The 16971-nt window shown below is 44.1% G+C and overlaps 1 protein-coding gene across 2 annotated transcripts in view; it reads right to left on the bottom strand.

The window, feature by feature from the left end:
- Positions 1-525: 525 nt before the first annotated feature.
- The window catches only part of tasp1 (taspase, threonine aspartase, 1), a 32158-nt gene continuing 15712 nt past the window's right edge, over positions 526-16971 (bottom strand). For both annotated transcript variants that reach the window (XM_020046264.3, XM_013131811.4), the window contains exons 11-14: positions 11692-11802; positions 8219-8326; positions 4802-4875; positions 526-1743 (exon numbers count right to left, since the gene is read on the bottom strand). In XM_020046264.3, the coding sequence (XP_019901823.1) occupies positions 1642-1743; positions 4802-4875; positions 8219-8326; positions 11692-11802 (395 nt within the window). In that variant the 3' untranslated portion in view covers positions 526-1641. The remainder of the gene's footprint in view (positions 1744-4801; positions 4876-8218; positions 8327-11691; positions 11803-16971) is intronic.

Genomic DNA, 16971 nt, shown 5'->3' with positions numbered 1-16971 from the left:
GGGGTACACTTAGCTTCATGAAAGGTATCATTTCTATGGATTGCTTTTATTATTGTTGATAATATTTCTCAAACCTTACATACATAATTCTTCAAGCTATAAGGTTTCAAACAATATTCCAGATATGTCTAGGAACCTTGCTGTAACATACAGAACTCTATATGAGCTTTAGAAGCATGCATTCCTAAAAAAAAATCTCAACATCATAATGACAAATACAAATGTTTTTTTTTTTGCATTCAAGGTGCAGCACTTAACCAACAACAAATATTAAGCATTTAAATAAAAGTACAACAGAAAATATGATCCACCCTGTTCTCCCAGAACACAGCTAATGTATAGATTATAGGAAGGATGGTGCCTTGAAAACCAACACTTTTGAAGAAACAAATAAAGCGATGACATGTTGTCAAGTCTAGTCCAGGAAAGAGACTAAAGGCTAGGTGTTGCTAGGCTGGGGAGAATCAGGTGTTGTTAGGCTGGGGAGATTCAGGTGTAGCTAGGCTGGGGAGATTCAGGTGTTGCTAGGCTGGGGAGATTCAGGTGTTGTTAGGCTGGGGAGATTCAGGTGTTGTTAGGCTGGGGAGATTCAGGTGTTGTTAGGCTGGGGAGATTCAGGTGTTGTTAGGCTGGGGAGATTCAGGTGTTGTTAGGCTGGGGAGATTCAGGTGTTGCTAGGCTGGGGAGATTCAGGTGTTGTTAGGCTGGGGAGATTCAGGTGTTGCTAGGCTGGGGAGATTCGGGTGTTGCTAGGCTGGGGAGATTCGGGTGTTGCTAGGCTGGGGAGATTCAGGTGTTGCTAGGCTGGGGAGATTCAGGTGTTGTTAGGCTGGGGAGATTCAGGTGTAGCTAGGCTGGGGAGATTCAGGTGTTGTTAGGCTGGGGAGATTCAGGTGTTGTTAGGCTGGGGAGATTCAGGTGTTGTTAGGCTGGGGAGATTCAGGTGTTGTTAGGCTGGGGAGATTCAGGTTTTGTTAGGCTGGGGAGATTCAGGTGTTGTTAGGCTGGGGAGATTCAGGTGTTGTTAGGCTGGGGAGATTCAGGTGTTGTTAGGCTGGGGAGATTCAGGTTTTGTTAGGCTGGGGAGATTCAGGTGTTGTTAGGCTGGGGAGATTCAGGTGTTGTTAGGCTGGGGAGATTCAGGTGTTGTTAGGCTGGGGAGATTCAGGTGTTGTTAGGCTGGGGAGATTCAGGTGTTGTTAGGCTGGGGAGATTCAGGTGTTGTTAGGCTGGGGAGATTCAGGTGTTGTTTGGCAGCCTGCATCAAGGTACAGCTGGCCTGGTTGTATATCTATATGGAGACTTCAGTAGTACACTAAGCACAACATACAACCTTTCTCCCTCTCCTATTTGCCCTTCCACCGCTCCCTCTCTGACCCCTCTACTGCCCCCTCCCACACTCTTTCTCCTCTTTTCACATGTCCTTTGCTCGCTCCTCCTCTTTTTACACCTCCCCTGCAAACTTTTCCCCTTTCCTCTACCTTTCAGTCATCCCTCTCTCCATCCTTCTCTCTCACTTTTGAAACCAGCTAAAGGTTATTAGTGCTATGAGTAAGGGTGTGTGTAGAGGTTACACTTGAGTATTGCTGACCAAACCCACGAGGAAGGGGTGTGGCCTCATGGTAGGGAAATGGGTGTGGCTTAGTCGACCGTAGACCTGGTCTCCACCAGTCGACAGACTCCTCCCTCGATGGCCAGCGATCGTCCAGCCACAGCCTCGGGAGGCAGGCGGGATATGTGAGTCTGGAGGAAGAGGGAGGGAGACAGAGGGAGAGAGATGGAGGGAGAGAGAGGAGGAGAAGAGAAGGGAAAGATTAGTGGAGGAGAGGAAAAGATGTGGAGGAGTGGTGTGGGAAAGATAAGTAGGTTTAGAGGAGTGGGAAAGACGTAGTTGTGGAGGAGTGGGGAGGGAGGAATAGAGGTGGCAGAGTGGGGAGGGAGGAGTAGAGGTGGCAGAGTGGGGAGGGAGGAGTAGAGGTGGCAGAGTGGGGAGGGAGGAGTGGGGAAGGAGTAGGGATGAAGGAGTAGGGATGGAAAGCAGTAGAGGGTGTTAGTAGAACTATGGTACTGTTCGAAGTGTTATTACAGCTTGTATGTTTATGTTTCCAGTGGAGACAGGGTCAGCGTAGTGGACACTGGTTTATGTTTCCAGTGGAGACAGGGTCAGCGTAGTGGACACTGGTTTATGTTTCCAGTGGAGACAGAGTCAGCGTAGTGGACACTGGTTTATGTTTCCAGTGGAGACAGAGTCAGCGTAGTGGACACTGGTTTATGTTTCCAGTGGAGACAGGGTCAGCGTAGTGGACACTGGTTTATGTTTCCAGTGGAGACAGGGTCAGCGTAGTGGACACTGGTTTATGTTTCCAGTGGAGACAGAGTCAGCGTAGTGGACACTGGTTTATGTTTCCAGTGGAGACAGGGTCAGCGTAGTGGACACTGGTTTATGTTTCCAGTGGAGACAGGGTCAGCGTAGTGGACACTGGTTTATGTTTCCAGTGGAGACAGGGTCAGCGTAGTGGACACTGGTTTATGTTTCCAGTGGAGACAGGGTCAGCGTAGTGGACACTGGTTTATGTTTCCAGTGGAGACAGGGTCAGCGTAGTGGACACTGGTTTATGTTTCCAGTGGAGACAGAGTCAGCGTAGTGGACACTGGTTTATGTTTCCAGTGGAGACAGAGTCAGCGTAGTGGACACTGGTTTATGTTTCCAGTGGAGACAGGGTCAGCGTAGTGGACACTGGTTTATGTTTCCAGTGGAGACAGGGTCAGCGTAGTGGACACTGGTTTATGTTTCCAGTGGAGACAGGGTCAGCGTAGTGGACACTGGTTTATGTTTCCAGTGGAGACAGGGTCAGCGTAGTGGACACTGGTTTATGTTTCCAGTGGAGACAGGGTCAGCGTAGTGGACACTGGTTTATGTTTCCAGTGGAGACAGAGTCAGCGTAGTGGACACTGGTTTATGTTTCCAGTGGAGACAGGGTCAGCGTAGTGGACACTGGTTTATGTTTCCAGTGGAGACAGGGTCAGTGTAGTGGACACTGGTTTATGTTTCTACATTGGAATGGGCTACTGAACATCAGAGACACATTAACAGCTGTTTCTTGTCCTATAATTGTTATCATATAATTCACTGTTTAATTTAAGTGAAAAACAAGTAGAAAATTACACTGAAAAGTTTTAATAAAAAAAACTGTCAATGCCTAATAATGGGAATTGTAACTGTGTTCAGATTTATCCAATCTACTACAAAGTTAATTTTCCATCATCTGGATTCAATAGAAGTAATTCTGATTAGCCTTAAATAAAATCATCTGTTCTGTTTAAAGGTTTCTTGGCTGCATACTGCAGAGATCGACTGGACTACAAGGAGCTAAGAAAATATCTACTGGATTTTATTGTTGGAATGGACAGAATATTGCACAAATATATTGAATAAACAATGTAAAAATGTAAGTAAAGATAGCACCATGCTGAGGACTAAGCAAGATGCTTGGCCTACCTAGTGCCATCATGTTACATCACAATCTCATACAAGAACAAGAAGGATGACTACCTTCCATTACTATGAAAACATAAAGGTGGGATCACAAACTCTAACCAACTCGGAAAACACACCAAGCATGTGAACACAACGTCACTAACAAAGGCACATAAGATTAAATGTCACTTAAAGAGATATATATTCTCTCACACACAGCTTCCAAAAATGCATTTTTCGTTGCTTCTCATTCTGCTAATCTACAGAGCGCAGTCTGTCTCCCAGGCGGTTGGATAAAATAAGAGATTGTTATGTCCAGATATTAAAATAAACGACAACAATTCTTTGGTAACAGCTCTGGTAGATTTTGTGTGTGCTATAAACGCCACTTTGGCCAAAAGGAATTCGAAAGGAAGGGAGGGGTACATTAAGGCCACACTTGGGTTGGGGCTTTTAGTTCATATTTTCATCATGTTTTTTTTTATCTACAGTGGGTTGACGTGCGGTGAATGGAGTGGCGGGTTATGGTTTTTTAGAATTCGTTTTTTACCCGCTAACATTAGCTGTCACCGGTCCTCAGGAATATGAAACAGCGATATGTTTTACGGACTGAGGTACAACTTCAGGCCCCACAACAGACACACACAGAACACATTTCACACAGAAAAACTGACTTCATGACAGTGATTCCTACAGAATTCTGTGTTAGCATCGAGGGTGTCGATCACCACAGGAGGGATGTGGGTCAGTTGTTATTTGTAGAAGAGCTGTCAGACGGTTTTGACAGCAAATTGGAAAAAGGATTATTGAGTGTTGCGCATATCATTTATGCCTATCTTGGACTAAAAGTTGATAGTGAAAACTATGCAATAAAGAGATGTTCATTACAATAAAGTTGCTGAAAACACCAAAATGTGGCTACTTTTTGGTTCACCAGCCACTGTCACAGGAATATAAAAAATTTGCCAGTCCAATTTTTTAATAGCCAATCACAACATTAAACCCAAATACTACTACATTAAATAATTTCTTAAAATAATGTCTCAGCCCTAACAGACTCTAGAAATGTGTTTACAGGCTGAACTGGTCATAATTGACATAAAACAACATCAACAAGCCTGCAGCTATTCAGCCATCCAGTGCCTCCAACCACAAGCCCTCAAACCCGGCTAAATAGTAGCTCCTAAATACACAATGAATACAACGCGCCATCAATTATTTTGTCGTTTGGCTCTTGCCAGCCATTCAACCTTATGTCATTTGGTTTTAATTCAATTTTAGGAGCATTAGAAGTCGGTTAATAATTTTGCTATTGACACTCACCTTGGCCTTGCCATCCTGGGCAGACATGTAGCCCACACACATGCTCTCTGTTGTGTGACTCCACAGGAACTCAACTAGGGAGGGAGGGAGGGAGAAGGAGGAATGGAGGGAAGGAGAGAGAGGGAGGGAGAGAGAGAAGCAGGGAGGGAGGAGGAGTGGGAAGGAGAAAGAGGGAGGGAGGGCAAAAGAGTGAGAGGCTTTTACTTGTTATTATGAGACATCATCAGTAAACTAAAACCACCCTCACCCCAAACCGCTAAAACGGCATCGTAAGCCACTGAAACCTCTCCACAATCCAATTCCACAGAAATCATACAACACAGTAAACAATCAGACTGAACACACATCCAACCTCTCCGTTGTCACTGTTCGGACAGCCCCCAAATTGAAACACTGCCACACTTAACAATTTGGTAAAACTCTAATTCGACCTCAAGGCCTGCAGAGAACCTTCCCTTAAATAATAGCAAGTCCAGTCCCTCAGAAAAGTGTGTGATGATCGTCGGCATCTGAAGGTTTGGTCCCTCAGAAAAGTGTGTGATGATCGTCGGCATCTGAAGGTTTGGTCCAGTACCTCAGAAAAGTGTGTGGTGATTGTTGGCATCTGAAGAAGGTTTGGTCCAGTACCTCAGAAAAGTGGATGGTGATTGTCGGCATCTGAAGAAGGTTTGGTCCAGTCCCTCAAAAAAGTGTGTGGTGATTGTCGGCATCTGAAGGTTTGGTCCAGTGCCTCAGAAATTAATCAGTGTAAGTCATTGGGACCAAAATAATCGAAGCAGTTCCTCTGAAGAAAGTCTGAGTTGGATGTTGGCAATACAAGGTTTGGTCCAGTCCCTCAGAAGCTGGGAAGTTACACACTCCATTAAGTTCATATCTGACACATGGAGGAAAACATTAGCAGTTTGACAGCTAATAGGGCCAAACTTTACTGCCAAACTTGAGTACAGACACACATAGAATTTAATAAACCCTTGAGAAATAGGACAGTTTTATTGTTACGAGAACCTAGGATGTGTGCAGACTTGAGAAGTGGATCTGAGATTTAACCACAATGACAGAAAATGGTCTAGTTTAGTTTTCAGATATGTGTGGTGAGATTCAAAACGATGTGTTACGTCTTGCAAATAAACAATGGGCTGTTTCCTGTCCACTGGCCTAGAGAGGCCTTCAGTGGTGAATGAAGCCAAATCTATATACTCTCTTTCACAATGTGCAGCCCTGAATCCACAAACACCAACCTATCAACAGTCAGCCAAAAGGGTCCTTCACTGTCCAGTGGTCTTCGGGGAAATGCTTTCAAAATGTCAGTTATCCCCACGATGAGAAATATGTTACCATGGATAGACCTAGCACAGGCTTGGCAGTCGACCATTGCTGTAAATCCTAAATGAAGACGTCTTCACACTGTCAGAGAAGCAGTTGCCTGGGTTCCTCAATCGCTTCCTGCCATTTCAGACAACAGCTCTACTGTCCTCCCTCCCTGGCTGTTGCCCAGATGGCATACTAATCCCTTATATAGTGCCCTTCATTTGACCAGAGCAATATGAGTCTTTTTCATTAGTAGTGTGGATAATGTGGTTCATACAAGTATTTTTTCCCTCACAGTCATATTGAATTACACCGTGTAGCTCAAATTTTTTTTGATTGGTAAATTAACCTAATCTAAACTTCTGCTATTCATGTTCCCCCACGCCACTCAGCATATAATAAAAACCTCCAGTCATTTCCACCTTAAGCAGAATTTAATGAAAACTTTCTCTAAACCGGTAAACAAAATACACTGATAACGTGTGTAGAATGGCAAAAAGATGTATAAGTGATTTCATTTCAATGGATACAGACACCAAAGAGACAGACAAGGAAAGAATCTTGAGCCAACAAAAGCAGGGATGAAGAGGGAGGATTACTAGTTTGATCCGGGAAAAGGAGCAGAGGAGGAGCGAAGGAGGAGCATAGGAGGAGCGTAGGAGGAGGGAAGGACGGAGGTTTCTGTTGCATTAGAACGTGAGACAATCAGTGATTACATTGATACAAAGAGATATATTTTCACATCAACTAAAGCAAGTATTTCCAAAGGGAGAGAGAGCCAGAGGACGAGTGAGGTTGAAAAATTAGATAACTTTACGCTATAGTGCAGGATTTGTCAAACTATGGGTTGGTCCCCAAAGTGGGCCCTTGCTATTTTAGGGTGTCAAGGTGAGAAAACATTAAAGGGAAAATCTACAAATGTCCATTATTATACTATTAACAAAGATGTGCCATAAGGAAAAACTATTATACACAATTCATACCAATATTCAATCACCCCAAGCCGTTATTGCAGAGGTTCCAAAACTAGGGGTCGCGACCCCATGTGGGGTCACCTGATATGAAAATGGGATCAGGGGAGAATGTTTTAAAATTAACTCTCATAGCCACAAATAAAAAAAATAACAATTATATAATTTTTTTATATTGAAATGGGGTTCTCGGCAAAAGAAGTTTGGGAACCCCTGCGTTATTGTTTTGCAGTCTCAAAAGATGAGTTTCCCAGCAAGCTCCCGGGAAAACCAGCACGCCTGGTATGAACTTACTGCTTGTCATTCATCATCGTCACTGCATCAAACTAAGAGATGCTTTATGCTAACTTGTGTTAGCTTATTGAAATACAAAACCAACAGCTTACTGCATTTTCTACACTTCCAACTCATTACAGGTCAATTACAGGCCTACCTGTTTGGTGCTTCTGCCTGCACTTCTCATTTTAACCTTCAGCACTGACTGTCCTTTCTCATTTTAACCTTCAGCACTGACTGTCCTTTCTCATTTTAACCTTCAGCACTGTCCTTTCTCATTTTAACCTTCAGCACTGTCCTTTCTCATTTTAACCTTCAGCACTGTCCTTTCTCATTTTAACCTTCAGCACTGTCCTTTCTCATTTTAACCTTCAGCACTGTCCTTTCTCATTTTAACCTTCAGCACTGTCCTTTCTCATTTTAACCTTCAGCACTGTCCTTTCTCATTTTAACCTTCAGCACTGTCCTTTCTCATTTTAACCTTCAGCACTGTCCTTTCTCATTTTAACCTTCAGCACTGTCCTTTCGTTTGCATCTTCCACTGATTAGCCAGAAAGTGAGACTACAGCATTCATGGCCGGTTTGATGACAACTTAAATGCACCAAGTTATGTACTTTTAAAAAAAATGTATCCTCCCTATTGTTTTAACGTTCAGCACATTTCCTATTTGTCACGTCCCTAGTTCGAATTATAAAATCTCATCTAGGAAAGCCTGGATATCGGCAGGAGGGTTGGTTTGTTATATTTGTATATATATACACATGTAAGACGTCCAGAGCGGTTTGGATTCTCGCCCAGTATCCATTCAGAAAACGATAGTATGTTCAACATATTTTCAACCAGAAAGACATCTTTTTTTACCAAGTATTGCCTGGATATCCGGAGAGGGTTGGGCATCACAACACCTGGAGCAGCGTAACACTATGACCCCTCCTAGGACACAGTCCTCGCTGGCCAGGAACGGAGAACCTGTAGAGACATGATGGGGGGGAGAGGTTAACAACATACTAGGACAATAACATACACCTGCTGTAATAGTCCTGAACCCCAGGGTGATCAGCTACCATTTCCTACAGTAACATACACCTGCTGTAATAGTCCTGAACCCCAGGGTGATCAGCTACCATTTCCTACAGTAACATACACCTGCTGTAATAGTCCTGAACCCCAGGGTGATCAGCTACCATTTCCTACAGTAACATACACCTGCTGTAATAGTCCTGAACCCCAGGGTGATCAGCTACCATTTCCTACAGTAACATACACCTGCTGTAATAGTCCTGAACCCCAGGGTGATCAGCTACCATTTCCTACAGTAACATACACCTGCTGTAATAGTCCTGAACCCCAGGGTGATCAGCTACCATTTCCTACAGTAACATACACCTGCTGTAATAGTCCTGAACCCCAGGGTGATCAGCTACCATTTCCTACAGTAACATACACCTGCTGTAATAGTCCTGAACCCCAGGGTGATCAGCTACCATTTCCTACAGTAACATACACCTGCTGTAATAGTCCTGAACCCCAGGGTGATCAGCTACCATTTCCTACAGTAACATACACCTGCTGTAATAGTCCTGAACCCCAGGGTGATCAGCTACCATTTCCTACAGTAACATACACCTGCTGTAATAGTCCTGAACCCCAGGGTGATCAGCTACCATTTCCTACAGTAACATACACCTGCTGTAATAGTCCTGAACCCCAGGGTGATCAGCTACCATTTCCTACAGTAACATACACCTGCTGTAATACAGTCCTGCATAATGGACAGAATGAGTCATCCCTGGTCAGGAATGGGGTGACCACGGGAGACACAACACACTTATTCTCATGAAACTCCTAAATGACGTATTTTCTCTATGCAGGCAAGTCCGGGCTGTTTAAATGTCCAGGTTAAAGCATATACACTACATACTGATGTGTTTTGATAATTGTCATTCACACAGTACACAGCACACCCTCAGGGAGCTTCATTCATCCAGCCAGCTCTCTTATGGAAAATAACAAAACCTGTAGTGAATGGAGAACTTTACTTGGGAAATTACATAGATGCCCAGGAAGGGAGAATGAGAATGAACGAAAAACAAGGCTTGTGATTCTGTATGAGTCATGAACAAAAAAGAACAGTGAAATAAGGACCTCTAACGAGCGGAATAAAGAGAAGAGGAATAGTTAGGTTAACAGACATGAGTAACAGACATGAGTAACAGACATGAGCAGAAGACCTCAATGGCAGTAGTCACATTTTAATCACTGCGTCCGGACGAAAAAAGAACAGGAATATTCTCATTGTGTTTTCACTTACATTTATTTAGAAATCTGACCATTTCATAAAAGTGTTATTGTTGCTTTTGCACGGCACAATGTTCTTTTTACAGTTGCTGTTTGGCCTAAGTTCTCTGTCCTCCAGTAAAGACCTATTGCTCAACAGCCCATAAAAATAGCTGGAGTAGAAGTTGGACCGGTTTCACACAGAATCATGCTATTCATGCTACATTTTTTAAAGAGCTTTTTTTAAATCTTATCCTAATTAAATATTTCATAATAAATCAGAAATGTCAGCACCTCGTTAAGATCCTGACAGAACACTTTTCCACAGTGTTTTGTTTAATACTGTAATCATCAATGGGGATCCATGCCAGAAAGGTGTGTGACCTGTCCTATTCCTCTCCGTAATCATCGAGACATTATTCAGTAGGTAGATCTTGCCACATTACAATTATAAAATCATATTATAATTTATTTCAACATAATTGGGGAAAAAAAACACGTTACACGCTCAAACACGTTGAAATTAAGGTTCAATTAAAGGATAGAGGCAGATGGAGGTTATGATATGTCTATTAAAAGAGTTTGATGCTCAATGCTTAAGAAGATGCCATGCATGCCCAAAGGTAGTATTCAGCATTGGGAACAGGGTGTGGTTTTCATCCACATTTCACACGGAAGCCATCATATCCTCTCATTAACACCACTTTCCAGAGCTGTGATTGGTTTAATGAGAAGCATGAGAGACAAGAGAACACTTAGCTCCTCCCTCTTCCATCCATTTGGTAAGAAATGTAAATGAGCTCCTCCCTCTTCCAACCATTTAGTAACAGATGTAAATGAGCGCCTCCATCTTCCAACCATTTTGTAACAGATGTAAATGAGCTCCTCCCTCTTCCAATCGTGTGGTAACAGATGTAAATTAGCTCCTCCCTCTTCCATCCATTTGGTAACAGATGTAAATGAGCTCCTCCCTCTTCCAATCGTGTGGTAACAGAACCCTTTCAACCCTCTATGACTAAAGTGATAATAACTGACCCTAAACCTGTAAATCAAATGGATATAACTGACCCTAAACCTGTAAATCAAATGGATATAACTGACCCTAAACCTGTAAATCAAATGGATATAACATCAGGTTTCTAGAAAAGGTCAGAACAATGAAACTGAGACACGTTTCTGAAAGAGGTTAAAACGATGAGACAGAGACAGGATTCTAAGAGGTCAGAAATTACGAGATGGAGACAGGATTCTAAGAGGTCAGAATGATGAGACAGAGACAGGTTTCTAAGAGGTCAGAATGATGAGACAGAGACAGGATTCTAAGAGGTCAGAATGATGAGACAGAGACAGGTTTCTAAGAGGTCAGAATGATGAGACAGAGACAGGATTCTAAGAGGTCAGAATGATGAGACAGAGACAGGATTCTAAGAGGTCAGAATGATGAGACAGAGACAGGTTTCTAAGAGGTCAGAATGATGAGACAGAGACAGGTTTCTAAGAGGTCAGAATGATGAGACAGAGACAGGTTTCTAAGAGGTCAGAATGATGAGACAGAGACAGGTTTCTAAGAGGTCAGAATGATGAGACAGAGACAGGTTTCTAAGAGGTCAGAAATGAGATGGAGCCGGTTCAATTAAGTTTCCACAATGTAGCAAGCAGGGGTTTGTGTCTGTATTACTCGTCTCAACCTAGTGCCTGCTTAAAATAATTCAGAGACAGACAGACAGAGAGAGGGACAAAAAACAGGCCCAACAGACTTAACAGAGATTACTCAACACTGACCACTTCTGGGGGAAAAAAACTACCAAAATATCCAAACAACATGTTCAAATGAACTGTCAACAACATATTGATGTGGCCTGAAAATAGCGTTAGTCCAATGTGAATCCATGGGCTGTTAGCTGGCTGGCCTGTTTTGAACAGATGTAAATGGGTTTGTAAATCACAAAGCTGTCTGCTTAGATGTCTTTGTTATTTCCTGTTGTTTGCGAACGCCTGTGTTTCTCTCCAATTTGGTACGTTCCTCCCAGTGCAGGACGACTGTGAGCGTGACTTACTGATGAACTTGTTCTGCATGGCTTCCAGCAGCGCCTGGTGGGCATCATCTGACTGCATGGCAGACGAACACTCCCGGGCCAACATGGTGCGTATCAGATGCTCACCACAGCCTGCACACACACGCACACACGCACGCACGGAAGAGATAACATATATGTTCCATTAAAACAAGCATTATGTTACAGTCCTTACATAACGTCTCACTGCACCACAGATTAGGGATGTGATGAAGTCAGAATTATCAGAACACAATCGGTAATGATTACAAAATGTCACTGCATTTTGTGACCTGAAAATTCCTTAATAAAAATGAATGCCTGAATATATATTGTCTATATGCAGTACAGTGCATTCGGAAAATATTCAAAACCATTCACTTTTTCCAATTTGTTATGTTACAGCTTTATGTTACAGCTTTATTCTAAAATGGATTAAACAAACATCTATAGACAGATCACCCCAGACACACAGACACACCACCCCATCCCAACCACCCACCCTCACCTGTTCCTCCACCCAAAATAAGACAGGTGTAAGGACAACGTTGAAAACAAACAAAACAAAAAAGCTTTGCATATATACATATAAGAACTAGTTCATGTTTGAATGCAACAACACAAATATGGGCTCAATTTCATGCCATGTAAAATCAAACTGCCAGCCAGAGTCACCCCCCCCCCCCCCCCAAAAAAAGAAAAGAAAATAAACTCTGAAAGCTAAAACAAAAGTGTTCTGGCAGAAACTCAGGAGAAAACCTGTAAAGACCAGAGAGACCAGGGCTCGTAAAATAGCAGGTAACTGACAACACAGCAAACAATGCAGGGCCGTTACCCTGGCAACCAGATGCGTTTTCCTTTTTAATGATGAGCCCAGTTCCACTGTGTCTTTAACTTGGTCTTAACATCTCAAACTTGTCAGAGGACCCCCCCCCCCCACACACACACAACCACAGTCTTTTTGTGCCAATCCATGTGTGTGTGTGTGTGTGTGTCTGTCTGTCAGTGAAAGACAGGGAGAGAGAGAAAACACTGCTGACTTTGACAGCAAACACAGAGGAAACAAACAGGTCAAAATAGAAACACTGGAAAGGGAAGATGGGGGAGAGGGAGACCGGGCTGGGGGGGGGTGGGCAAACCCCAACTCCCTGTCAGAACCTCCAAACCAAATGATTGTTTTTCGGCTTCTTTTGATGAGAATGCCTTTCAAGTCTCAGAAGAAATTAAAAACAGGTGCTGTTCTGGAGAACACATTTCGCTGCGTACCAAATCGCACCCTGTTACTCACATACAATCCCGTGGTTGACCCTGAGTCTATGCGGGCCCTTTGGACTGCACCATGAATGAGATCAAGGCTGCCGTTTGGAACGCGGCCTCCTTCATTCCCACAAGGAAATAGTTCAGTGTCGACTCAGATTAAAAAAATCCCTAACTCTGGGACGATTGGTGGGGACGTGACAAAACACTGAGGCCACATAACGTGTGGTTGTTATGGACAAAATGATGAGTCCCAAAACACAGAAATATGGCATCTATACAGACCAAGAAACACAAAGAGATTTAGCAGTACTCCAGCCCGGATGAATGCCATCATGTGATTGGTAAGTTAATAAGGGATGAAATAACCATGAAACTCTTGAACAACAATAGATGTGTTTGGAGCATTCACACAATGCTGACCACTCCCCCTGACGTCTCTCCCCCTGACGTCCCTCCCCCTGACGTCCCTCCCCCTGACGTCTCTCCCCCTGACGTCTGTCCCCCTGACGTCTGTCCCCCTGACGTCTGTCCCCCTGACGTCTCTCCCTTCCAAACCACCTCCCTGATACTACCCTTGCACTACACTCTCCCCCTGACCACGCCCCAGGCACTAAACCCTCCCCGACCACCCCCACTGATACTCTCCAGGCACTAAACCCTCCCCCCTGACACTCCCCTTGCACTAAACCCTCCCCGACCACCCCCCTGACACTCCCCTTGCACTAAACCCTCCCTGACCACCCCCGTGATACTCCCCTGGCACTAAGCCCTCCCTCTGACCACTCCCCCAAACTCTCCCCTGGCACTAGACTCTCCCAGACCATCCCCTGATACTCCCCTGGTACTAAACCCTTCCTGTGACCCCTCCCTTGGCACTAAACCCCATCTCTAACCACTCCACCTGATCCCTCCCCTGGCACTAAGCCCTCCCCTGACCACTCCCCTGGTACTAACCCCTCCTTCCTGGCATTAATTCCTCCTCCCTGGCACTAACCCCGACTTGCACTAAGCCCTCCCTCCTGGCCCTAGCCCCTCCCTTTTGGCCTTAGCCCCTCCCTCTGGGCCCTTAGGAACCAGCAGTACTGTAACAAACCCATTTTGGGGAACCCAAGCATGGTTAAGTCACCACTCAAAGCTCTGCTAGGGTGTGCGCGCTCACGTGTGTCCATGCACACAATTGCATGTGCTTGTGTTGAGAATTCAGTCCACTCCGTGGCCCAAATAAACATGACCCCTCACTTCAAGTGGTCCGATTCAATCAGCATCCAGGGTAGTGAACAGCACCAGGCCCGGGGACGTAGATTTAGTAATAAAAGATGTAATGTTGCCACAAGCCAACTGATGTCTCAGCTCCCCTCTCAAAGGCTGCAGAGGGACAATATAGCTGCAGCTATTCATACTGTACAGACCCGTCCTTTAAGCCCACAAGTGCTAAATGAATGGTGGTGGTTTTGTATGGTTCTTTTCAGGGGTTACAGCTAGGTTCTATTTCCACACAGGGCCCAGACATGCACAAATACATTGTATAAATACCTTAAACACGCACTCTGTTGTTTTGTTGCCGCTGGCGGAGAGAGGACATTCAAGAGACTGGTTTCTTTATCCTTATGTCAGGCTGTGTTCACTTAAAACCTACAGACTCACTGCCTAAGGGCACCTCCCTCCCTCCCTCACCCACACCCATCTCAGTCTCCCTTCCCTCTCCATCTCTTCCATCTCCAGCCCACTTTCTCTCCATCTCTTCCATCTCCACCCTACATTCTCTCCATCTCTTCCATCTCCACCCTACATTCTCTCCATCTCTTCCATCTCCACCCTACATTCTCTCCATCTCTTCCATCTCCACCCTACATTCTCTCCATCTCTTCCATCTCCACCCTACATTCTCTCCATCTCTTCCATCTCCACCCTACATTCTCTCCATCTCTTCCCTTCTCTATAGCACACAAAAGAATCAGAAATAGTATCCAGACTTTATACATTCTATCATACTGTAACTATCACCTTCATTATCATCACATTCTATAAAACAGTAACTATCACCATCATTATCATCACTTTCTATCCTACTGTAACTATCACCTTCATTATCATCACATTCTATCCTACTGTAACTATCACCTTCATTATCATCACATTCTATCATACTGTAACTATCACCTTCATTATCATCACATTCTATCATACTGTAACTATCACTTTCATTATCATCACATTCTATCCTACTGTAACTATCACCTTCATTATCATCACATTTTATCATACTGTAACTATCACCTTCATTATCATCACATTCTGTCATACTGTAACTATCACCTTCATTATCATCACTTTCTATCCTACTGCAACTATCACCTTCATTATCATCACATTCCATCCTACTGTAACTATCACCTTCATTATCATCACTTTCTATCCTACTGTAACTATCACCTTCATTATCATCACATTCTATCATACTGTAACTATCACCTTCATTATCATCACATTCTATCATACTGCAACTATCCCCTTCGTTATCATCACATTCTATCATACTGCACCTATCACCATCATTATCATCACATTCTATCATACTATAACTATCCCCTTCGTTATCATCACATTCTATCATACTGTAACTATCCCCTTTGTTATCATCACATTCTATCATACTGTAACTATCCCCTTTGTTATCATCACATTCTATCATACTGTAACAATCACCTTCATTATCATCACATTCTGTAACATTGACACACTGACTGAGGAGAGCTTTGAAGTTCTAGTCAGGGCACATGTGCTCGTATCCAGAGAAAAGGATCACCCTTTCTGAGAGAACCGTTGCATTGTTTGTGTGGTTCTGGATACCCCCCGCCCCATTTTATACCTTTCACACTTTCTTCCACTCATCCCTCCTTTCTCAATTTTGATCAGTCTTTCTTCTTTGCTCTCCCGTTATTTTGTTAGTCTTTCTCTTTCAAACTCTATAAATCTCTCTTGCAACGTATTTTTCTGTCTCTCACACACGTCTCTTCTTCCCTTTCTCCACCACCTATTCCTCTATTACCCATCTCTCGCATTCATCTTTCTCCTGTCTGCTTTCTCTCTCTCCTTCGGCCAGCTCAGCTAATTCGTCTCTGTTTATAAGTGACATAAAAAGAAACTCTATACTAACAAAACAAGAACAGCGCCATGGAAAAAAGCATGCTTGATTTTAGTGGTTAAGACGGCAAAGTGAGGCGAAGTCACACATCAAGAATGAGGACAATATCAACTTCTGGCTAATGCACACCAGATCACCCAACTTCTTTAGGTTTGAAGAATTCAGAGAAACCATGCATACAGAATGGGTCAGTCCCTCTGTGGAGGAAAAAGACTGCCCAGTGGCTGAGTGTGGAAGACAAAGACTGCCCAGCTCATCTGTGAAGGACATAGACTGCCCAGCCCGATATCTGTGAAGGATGTAGACTTCTCAGCCCCATGTCTGTGAAGGACGTACACTGCTCAGTCACTATCTGTGATGGATGTAAACTGCCCAGCACCTGTCTGTGAAGGAAATAGCCGGCTTAGCGCCTGACTGTAAAGGATGTAGACTTCCCAGAGCCCGCCTGTGAGGGATTTAGACTGCTTAGCACATGTCTGTGGAGGATGAATACTGCCAAGTGCATGTCTGTGAAGGACAAAGACTGCCCAGCGCCTGTCTGTGAGGGACAAAGACTGCCCAGAGACTGCCCAGCGTCTGTCTCTGATGGACAAAGACTGCCCAGCGCCTATCTGTGAGGGACAAAGACTGCCCAGAGACTGCCCAGCGTCTGTCTCTGATGGACAAAGACTGCCCAGCACCTGTCTGTGAGGGACAAAGACTGCCCAGAGACTGCCCAGCGTCTGTCTCTGATGGACAAAGACTGCCCAGGGCCTGTCTGTGAGGGATATAGACTGCTTAGCACCTGTCTGTAGAGGATGAATACTGCCAAGTGCATGTCTGTGAAGGACAAAGACTGCCCGGAGACTGCCCAGCGTCTGTCTCTGATGGACAAAGAC

This window comes from Esox lucius, chromosome 5, assembly GCF_011004845.1.
Source record: "Esox lucius isolate fEsoLuc1 chromosome 5, fEsoLuc1.pri, whole genome shotgun sequence".
NCBI classification, from domain to species: domain Eukaryota; kingdom Metazoa; phylum Chordata; class Actinopteri; order Esociformes; family Esocidae; genus Esox; species Esox lucius.
Note: the sequence above shows the minus strand (reverse complement) of the source record. Positions and strands in the feature narration are given on the sequence as shown.